Source organism: Erpetoichthys calabaricus, chromosome 2 (genome assembly GCF_900747795.2).
Source record: "Erpetoichthys calabaricus chromosome 2, fErpCal1.3, whole genome shotgun sequence".
In the NCBI taxonomy this organism is placed as follows: Eukaryota; Metazoa; Chordata; class Cladistia; order Polypteriformes; family Polypteridae; genus Erpetoichthys; species Erpetoichthys calabaricus.
The window spans coordinates 290,284,330-290,294,672 of record NC_041395.2 but is presented as its reverse complement, the minus strand read 5'-3'; the positions used below and the strand labels follow the sequence as shown (position 1 = coordinate 290,294,672).

Here is a 10,343-nt window from a genome sequence, read left to right as displayed (position 1 = left end):
GGGGAAAAAGGATACTCTTCCTTCGTTACTGCTTCAAAGATTTGCTTTGTTGGTTAACTCTCCTCTTTTTCTTTCTTTTGGATGGAGGTTGAATTTTGGTTTTGTTAAGTTTGACTTGATTTTATGGATTGTTATTTGTCATTAATTAAAATTAAAAAAAAAAAACTAATCATATAAATGTATGTAATTAATCATGATTAATGGCAATGAACATTAAAACATGCAATTATAAAATTAATACATAAATTATGAAAAAAATAAATGCTGAATCACAAAATTAATGTAGAATCAACACAAAGGAATTAAAAATAAATGAGTGGCATAGTTTAAACAATAACCTTAAACCAGAACTTTTAACAAATACTACTTGAGTACAACCTGAATTTGAACGCCTTCCTAAAAGGCAAGATGAAAAGAAGGAAATAAGAAAACAAGGCCAATGTATTAATTATGAAAGTGGCATAGCATATGAAACACAGACGTGTCAAAATAAAAACTGAACAATCGAAACAACTGTTGACTTTGAATGCACTGCTGAAAGAATAAGTACCTCTTAAATGGGCATACATTAACTTGTGTTAAAATTCTGTAAATACTGTCCTCAATTGTTCATCAACATCAGCGATTTTATAATTATAGTCTACACAAGTGTTTTTCAACTGGTATGCTGTGGAAATAACAGTGTAGTGCCCCTGGGTCCAGACCTGAGAGAGACATGCTCATCATTTGGTCGAGCCCTGTCTGATGAGGACGGGACTACCTGGAGAAGCCGACGTAAAAGTAGCTTTGTGATTGCAATTTTGCATACACAGAACTTAGAGAGCACTTTAGCAGTCAGGAGACATGTCAGGGGTCCATCTGCCTGGGAGCAAGTTCACCAGCGACTCTTGCAGAGCAGAGGGACAGTGGGCATACAAGTGGCCTCTAACCCCGGGTCAGTGCAGTGAGGCAGAGAGAGGACGATGGACAAAACAGCTGGAAAACATGTCCAACGTGCTCGCTAAGTACTGTGTTGTGAACAGCATTCTCAGAGCTACTTTTTTGCTGCCCCCTCTCCCATCCCTTCAGACAGTTTATCTTGTGTGTAGATTTAATGCTTTGTGGATTTTAGAATTGCAGTCTGCCTTGCGATTTTTTGGGTTACAAAAAGTGTGACACAGCAGAAAATCAGTTGGAAAATACTGTTCTATCTACATCCTTGCTCCTGGCACTCTAAAAAAGATCTCCATGGCTGCTATCTCACTTAAAAACTGATACCGTGCATTACTTGAATTAGTGAAGATACTGCAAACTGGAATAACGGGTAGGGATAATCATTACACTTTTGTTTCGTAGAATTTTGTGATTATATTAGTGTAGTCAGCACCGTAACCTGGCTGGCAGACTGGTGAATTAAATAAAGAGGTACTAGACAATTATTTTTGTTTTACTGCCATTTAAAGATAACTGTAATTCTTTAGGTAACCACTTAATTAATTGTATTATTGTTTTGCAGTGTTAAAAAAAAAAAATACATGAAAATGCCACCCTGACCACAGCAATGGCTGACGCATTCACTCTGAATGCAACAATATTTTTTTAACGCATTAAAATTAACGTTCTCTGGCCTAATTTATACATAATACAAGGTATATATATTATATATAGATAGATTCTTCTTCTTTTTTAAAGATTCTTTGTGGACTTTTTTCTCAAGGTTTGTATTGTTTTTTTCCTTTCCCTTGAGAGGCATTTTGATATATTTTGGGACATTACAACTTATATGAACTTTAAAATCTTGTCCTATTTTGGAGGCCTGGCCAGGTTGGAAGCCTATCTGTGGAGTTGGAAGGCCAGGCTGCCCAAAGTGTGGCTTTTTCAATGCAGGTGAGGGAGGGCCATGGTCTGGTTTATGGATCATTAAGGAGCCTCACAACATTTGTATAGTTTGTATGCTGCTCCATCAGTACAGGCACTATAATGCACCGTGTATGCTAAGCCTAAAATAATAGCAGACAGGGGCACTAAAATACATGAGGGAGGAGAGAAGCAGCCTAGAGAGAAGTACAAATTGTTCCCCCGTTAGAAAGTAGTTGACATAACTGATGTCAAGATTGCCTGACTTTCTGTTAAAAAAGAAGGATAAAAGAGACAGAGATGCCAAGAAATAAACCTCAAAGGTGACAAATCCACCTGAACAGTAGAAGACACACTGTCTATAGAATAATAATGTGGGCAACTGGGAACATACAGTATTATCAGTCTGCCTCTGGCCTGAAAGTGACCCAGGAAGGGGTTTAAAGGCACATCAAATCCAGAAGCCTTTTCAATGTGGTATCAGGAAGACAGGACAGTCTTGAGAGTGTAAAAATGTGGAAGATAATGAACAACAATAATTTACAATACAGAACTCAATTTTATTTAATAGAAAACACAAATCAGCTTACCTGATTTACTCATTACCCATACTTCCATATCACTTGTTGAGTGAAGTTCTGAGTGTCTAAAACCTAAGAAAACTCCAGTATAGTTAGTACCATCAGCCATACACTACAATAATACATAAAGGCTATGTTTGACTTATGTTGCAGTGCCGTTTGTATTATTGTAACAACAGAATCAAAAAAGGATCCCGGGTGTATTAATATTCATTTTCTTTTTGAGGTACATTAACCATTATGAAAACAAACATACTAAATGAAATGCCTGAAACATGTTCACCAAAGTCCTACAGCACATTACTTGCACATTTACTTACACATTTTATTCACATGAGATAAACAGGAAAGGTGGCCTTGAAAGCAAAGAGTTGAAGCAGTGTAAGCAGGCTTATTTATAGAAGAATTCTGAATTATAGTGAATCTTGGTTTCCTTGTCTTCGTTACGGGTTTGGGGATGCTACATGAGCACCCTCTGTTGTTTGCAGCTGACAAGCTACCAATGGCTATTCATGCCTGTTCTTCTAAACTGAAGATCAGGTTGAAGAACATGAGACCATCTGAATGCACTGGTGTTTGGCATTACCCGAGCCCAATAGTAACAAAGGGTTTTAACATTGTAATGCCCACAAAGTCTGTAATTGTGATGGAAGAGATCATTTACTAATGGTTAAGTAGCAAGAGAGAGATAAGTAAAAGGTGACGGAGAATGTTTGATGAGTGTTTCTGATTTAAATAACTGAATAAGCCACCCACTGAGTTAATAATAATAATACATTTTGATTTATATAGCGCCTTTCCCATGCTTAAGGCGCTTCACAGTCTTAGAAGAATAAAAAAACAGCAGGGTATATGTAACATTGGATACAAATGTTTTCCTGAATAGAACAATGAAACAGATAACAAAGCATCAAATAGAATAAAGGACAATAAACCAGAGTAAAATACTAAACTCAACACCAAAAGAAAAACCTAACAAATAACCTAATTTGTGATATAAAAGACACAGAAATTATCCTGAACACCTGGACAGAGAGGTAAACTGAAAGGAAGGGCAGAATGTTAAGTTAAAAGCCTTCCTAAATAGATGAATTTTAAGTTTTTTTTTTAAAAGAATGAATGGAGTCCACTGCTGTAATTAATTTAGAGAGGTCATTCCAAAGTCTGGGTGCCTTACAGCTAAAGGCCCTGTTAACCATTGAGTGCAGGTTTGTATGGGGCACAACAAGACTGCCAGAATCAGTGGACTTTAGTAGGCGAACAGGAGGATAGTGATGGAGAAGGTCACTGATGTAGTCCGGTGCAAGGCCATTTAAAGCTTTGTAGGTTATTAATAGAATTTTATATTCAATCCTGTAAGATACAGGGAGCCAGTGATGGCAAAGCTAGATGGGTGTTGCTGGTCCATGTAAGGACTCTTGCAGCAGAGTTTTGAATCAACTGGAGCTGTGATATAAGATTAGAAGGGTCACCTGCCAGCAGTGAGTTACAATAATTGATGTGGCTCCTAATTTGCCTTTACACCCCATGTCTCCTTATATTTTGTGAATTTGAATAAATTAGGTTTTCATTTTACGTAACCTTCAATTCTGAGGGACCTGTAGAAGGTACCCCAATACACATGACATATCTGCAATCTCTGTTCTCTGTACATGTGACAATTTTGACCCTATAAACCTGTATATATGGGAAGTTTCTTCAACTTAACTTCAGTTTGAACATGAGTGGAAACCAAGTTAGGCTCATTACATTAATAACACCATATGTAAAGAAAACCTCATTTACACAGTCAGGCTGTGTCACCTAGAGGCCTAGCAGCTACAAAAATAAATTCACCTCATTCACCACAACTGATTGTAAACTGAAAAAAAAAGGGTTCAAATAGTTCTGGTGGGGCACACTGGATGATTTGTGTCTCTGAATCATGACTTTAAATTAAGTACTTTATTAATTTAAATGATTAAGTTTGCTTTATGCTTACAATAATGCTAGCATATCTTTTTACATCAAAGTTCTTTATTCAGTCTTTCATTCAGAGATGAATTAAGCATTAACGTAATAACATTAAAAGTCTGAGAAAACAGCCAAGAGAGTGCATTCAGTTCAAACTCCTCTGTTTAGTTACTAGTTGACATATCCCAGTATCTTATCCACATAGTTTTTACAAGTTGTCAGGACTTCTGCTCCATATATGATTTGATAATTTGTTCCATACTCTGACCACCTTTCGGGTGAAGAAGGGCTCCCTGGTTTCATTTTAAACACATTTTCCCTTAATTTTCCTCTGTCGTCCTCATGAATATGATTCAGTGTTAACTTGAAAAAGGTCTGATGGGTCATGGGGAAATGCCTTAACCTGTTCCTCAAAGGAAGCATATTGTCTCTCCTGTGTCCAGATCTTTTCAGCAGTAGAACTGAACCCATAGAAATTGACACATTGACCATCCACCATCTAAACCAAGTGTTTTTACTAGGCGGTTGTGTTACTCCAAAGCCTAACACTACTTCATTTGGCACAAGTCAGGAATCAACTTTCGACAGGATCTTGTGATGTAAAATGCTACTAAACAATACTAATCAGTACTACTGTATTACACAGAATAAAAAGAGGCTCATTCTCTTAGGTCATTTGTCTTGAAAAAAATGAAATGAAGATTAAGTAAGAATTTAATTTAAAGGAAAGAATTACCTGATGGTAAAAACTGGACTTTTCTAGCAGGTTCAAAATGGTTTCAGAAACAGTGTCTCAGCATTCTCCAGTGTGCTTTTAGCATCTAATCTTCTACAAAGTCACTGCAAATGGTATCACATTATTTAAAACCCAAATAATATTTTGAAATGGGTTCATTTTACTCATGTTAACAACAGAAAATGGTCTGATAATTTTCCAAAATGTAATATAAATGAGTTAAAAGCTCAACTCCTGCAGTGTGACTTTCCTAAGTTAATGTGACTTACACAACACTTTAATGAACAGAATCTAACATACACATCGATTAAATGTACGTCGTATTAGTACTCTCACTAGCTTAATTAACACTCCAGAACAGGGTGTCTAAGTTTTTTCATTTTCTCAATGGAACTACTCAAAGTCTACTTTATAGCATAATAGGCATAAATTGAAAACAGAGCAAAATGATTATAGGGAGTTATAAAACCATCTGAAGCAAATGAGGCTGCCGTTTCCTAGTTCAGCATTACCACAATTACCTAATTATCTTTGGAACACTGTGCCTTAGTTCATCTGTGAATTTTCTTTATCCTCATCATTAAATTAAGGCTGAAAATCAATGTTTTTTTCTATTGCGTTTTAAAAATGCTATTCCCACACCTAATTAACTTTTTAATATTTGGTATTCCGATGTACATTTCAGATTTGTATTCATATACAATGACTTTTAAATAATATGATTTGTTTTATGCCATTTAAATAAATCTGGCTGTGGACAGGAAATATAAAAAATTAAGACTCCCTGATTTATCCATACAAAAACTGCCACACTCATGTGCTTTTCTGCATCTCCACTTTAATTTTGTGTTTGTCCTTTGTTGACCTTGCAAGATGTGCTGCATATCCTGACACTAATCTCTCTGCAGCCACCCAAGCAAATTGGAAATGAACTCCCATCTGTTATCGGAATTGCAGAAGTTTTGTGTTGTTAAAGCAAAGTGCTTTGCTGCCCCAATGTGGAGAAAACTGGTGCTGCAATGCAAAGCAATTACACAGGCATGATTGCAGGGTACTTACTCTTTAGTAACAAAACAGTTAAAAAACAAAGACAGACATTACCACATTAAGTAAAAATTCTTATAAATATGAAAAAAAACAAAATATAATTTCACAGTATTACCTGAAGGAGTTTAAAATTCATAAAATGCAAATTCTCTAGAACTAACTATGATGCTCTACCATGGAATCTATTATTTTCTAATATAAACAACTGAATGCCAGTTATCTACTGTTGAAGATCACTGGGCAAGAGCTTTTTTTCCCTGAAAAATACAGAATTTCAGTGCCAAGGAACCACACCACTAACTAATGTCTTATAAAAGTTTTTTTTTTGGTTACTTAAGGGTAAAATACTTAATGAATACCCTTAATCAATGGTTACAGTACATTTCACTCTTTAGTGCTGTCTTAGGTCAGCAAACTGTCATAATTAGATTATTTTATACTTTAGTAAAGAATATATATTCTTGGTCTCAGTTAGTTTATTTTTCTGAAACATTACGACAGAAACCACTGTGCTCTCTGAGAACTCCTGTAAAATCAGGGGTATTTCAGACCAAAGCGTACATCTCAAAATATCAAAATTTACAATTCCTAAAAAAGGAAATATTTCCTTCATACATAGCATACAAAGTACATACATGCTTCCAAAATCATCTTTGAGTTTGTATTTTCCAAGCTGTATGCTTACTTTTTCCTGAAAAGTATTTTCTCCTTTGTCACAAAACAGTAACTCATTTCCAATTAGACAAGCCATTCTTCAAACTATGGAATGGTACAAAAAACTTCCAGTTCATAGCAGATTAGTACTATTAGCTGTAGTGTGTAAAAAAAAACATCTTTATCACTTTATTTAATCAGCTTTCACATCTAAATCTTTCTTCTTTTTCTTCTTCTTTCCCTCTTTTTCTGTGATATCTGCCTGCAATGGCTTCTCTAATGTTTCCTCTTTGGATTTGCGCAATTTTATTTTTCCCGTTGTTGGAGAAAAAGTAAGGGAGATTTTATTAAATTCCAGAGGAAAAACACCAACATCCCCATCAAAGCGATTCTTTGCCACTTGTAGAAAACGCCTCCCAGGACGCGTCACTAACTTTTTCTCCTGAAGAATTAACACATTGTCTGCTTCTTGACTAGCCTGAAATAAAAAAAATACACATTATATATATATATATATATACACACACACATACATACACACACCATGTACATATCTTATGTACAGATCCAGTCATCACAACTTCTTTTATAGTGAAATGTTTCATGAAAAGTCCTCCAGCTTTCAGTTAAATCAAGGAGGAAAGGTAAATGAGGCTACTGAGGACAGAACCACATAGTTGATTTTTTTTTGTGCTTTATTATATGTGTGTAACAGATTTATCCTAATGAATGCACACATCTTGAGCACTGGATCTCTCCCAGCACTCATACAGAATCGCCAATGGCTTCACCTATAATGCTGTGCATAAAATTCACACTAAAATATGGCGTACGGACAAAAACAAAAATGTGCGTATGTACAAAAAAAATCCAGATGCATAAATCTGTGCGTATGCCAACTTCCATGTTCTTCTGCTACATAAATCTTGGTCAGTGTGGTGTGAAATGTAATGCATGTGCACATGCTTGCCGCCCCACCCCGACTCCTCCCAGAATTACATCTCTTTGAATATTTAAATCAATATATATAGCCCCTTAAGTTCAGAGTTCTGTGAAAAGACAACGGCAAAAACCCGGAGAAAAAAGAAGAAATTCAGCGAATACCAAGTGGAGGCAAGGAAAAATATATCTGTTGGTTTAAGCAGAGGTATAAACAACAAAAGGAAGTTGATCGAGTGACATAGAGTGGCGGAGATACAGTGGAACCTCGGTTCACGAACGTCTGTGTACACGTACAACTCGGGTTACGACCAAAAAATTTGCCAAACCTTTGCATCTGTTCATGATCACAAACTCGACACACAAACAAGCCAGTTTCCTTTTTGGTTTGTGTGCGCCAATGATTTCCGCACGTGTTGCATTGTTCTCAGTCAGACGTGCGTGCTTTACCTGTGTACTCTTTGTGCTCTACAGTATCTCGTGTGCTTTTGCAGTTAACCATGGCTTCTAAGCAAGTGAAGAGTGGTGAGAAGAAAGTTTTGAAGAAAATTGATATCGAAGTAAAGAAAGAAATTATTGAAAAGTATGAGTGTGGCGTTCATGTTACTGATCTTGCCGCCGAGTACAAGAAGTCAAAATCTACGATTTCGACTATTCTAAAGCAGAAAGAGTCTATTAAAGCAGCTGATGTTGCAAAAGGAGTTACAGTGTTAACCAGGCAGAGGCCTCAAGTGCTGGAAGAGGTGGAAAAACTGTTGCTAGTGTGGCTGAACGAGAAGCAACTTGCAGGGGATAGTGTAAGCGAGGCGATGTTATGCGAGAAAGCCAGGAAGATTCATGGCAATTTGCTGCAAAACTATCCTTCTATGAGTGGCGAAAGTGAGGAATTTAAAGCCAGTAGAGGATGGTTTGAAAAGTTTCGCAAGAGAAGTGGCATTCATAGTGTGGTAAGGCATCAGTCTTCAACTGTGACGAGACCGGATTGTTCTGGAAGAGGATGCCGAAGAGGACCTACATTACCCAGGAAGAGAAGGCTATGCCTGGCCATAAACCAATGAAGGACAGGTTAACCGTTTTGCTGCACAATGTAAACAAAGCCAGACTGCCCGTGATGTGGAGGGCAAACACGAAGGGTTGGGTCACAAGGACCTTGTTTTTGGAATGGCTGCACGAGGCTTTTGCTCCCGCTGTGAAGCGATACCTCGAAGAGAATAACCTGCCTAAAAAATGCCTTCTTCTGATGGACAATGCACCTGCACATAGGGGTGGGCGGTATGACCAAAATTTTATATTACAGTATTTTTCTAAATTATCCCGGTTTCACGGTATTGGACGGTATTTTTTTCCCCAAGCATGAGTGAATGTTAACCACATTTTCCACTGCAATTACTGCAGTAGACTGGCTAAGAATAACCTATTCCACTGTTATAAGAATTGTACATTGTACAAAAAACATTTTAATGTGCACACAAGTATTAATCCAGGTTTGCATGGCCCCATAAAGTGATAGCTTTCAAGGGGGTGGCACTAATGAAGAAAAGGAATCACATTGCATGACAGATGCAGTCAAAATATGGAACCTTTTTATTGAACAAAAACTTAAAACTATAATTTTGACAACATATTTTCAACCATCCAAAGAGGCATTTAGACGTAGTAAAATATCCAGAGGTGCTTGTCAAAAATTGTATTGCACTGAACATGTCTTAGAAAAGGAATAAAATAGTAAATATTTTTTGTAAACCAACTATACATTCGGTTAATGTTAACCATCTCTGTCCACTGACACATTAAAGTGACTTTTTAAACAACTTTACCATCATTAAACTGCATAATATTCAAACTAATAAATAATAACAATAAAATAAATAATAGTATTATTACTGATAGCTGCACTATTACTTCAAGACTTCAAGCCCAGGTGCATTACACAGTATTCACCAAATTAAAATAAAACAAGTGCAACTTGGTGATGACATCTTTACCAACTGAACCATCATTTAGGCAAACTGCATTAATATGGACCTTGCTTCAAGCTCAGCTATATACATAAATACTGTAATAAAACTGCAACTTGCATTTATAATGCTATTTGTGGTATAGCCCTACGGAATCGTATTAGGGCCACAGTGAAGACAAAAACATATGGACACAGGGAAGAAAAAAACAAACTATATGTCGAGAATAAAGTTGACATGTTGACTTTACTCTCGACATTTCCACTTTATTCTCATAGTTTATTTTATAATTAAAGTAGAATGTCGTAAGCTAAACTTCATCCTAAAATCGTTTAATTTACTAGATTTTCTCAAACCCTGTCATAAGTTAATGCAGCACATTAAATGCTTTGTGTTAAGTGTTCCCCGACTCAGTTGTTAATCACTACGCTTCTTAAACTGACTTCCTTCGCACTAAGAGGAGGCGCAGGCAGCGATCGCCGCACAGAATCCATGCACTTCATGATATTCCTGCTCTCTGAAAATTTAGAATGCTAAGATAAATACTTGATATCATTTTCATGATGAATTGCATTAAAGCAGGTATTAAACATGCATGGTAGTGAGGCGGTAGTGCTGCTCCCTCTCAGTAAGGGTTCC

The 10,343-nt window shown here is 36.5% G+C and overlaps 1 protein-coding gene across 1 annotated transcript in view; it reads right to left on the bottom strand.

Moving 5' to 3' along the window:
- Window positions 1-3,918: 3,918 nt before the first annotated feature.
- twnk (twinkle mtDNA helicase) overlaps window positions 3,919-10,343 on the bottom strand; it is a 24,123-nt gene continuing 17,698 nt past the window's right edge. Inside the window, exon 6 of the mRNA XM_028795746.2 lies at window positions 3,919-7,285. Coding sequence (XP_028651579.1) covers window positions 7,001-7,285 — 285 coding nt within the window. The 3' untranslated portion in view covers window positions 3,919-7,000. The remainder of the gene's footprint in view (window positions 7,286-10,343) is intronic.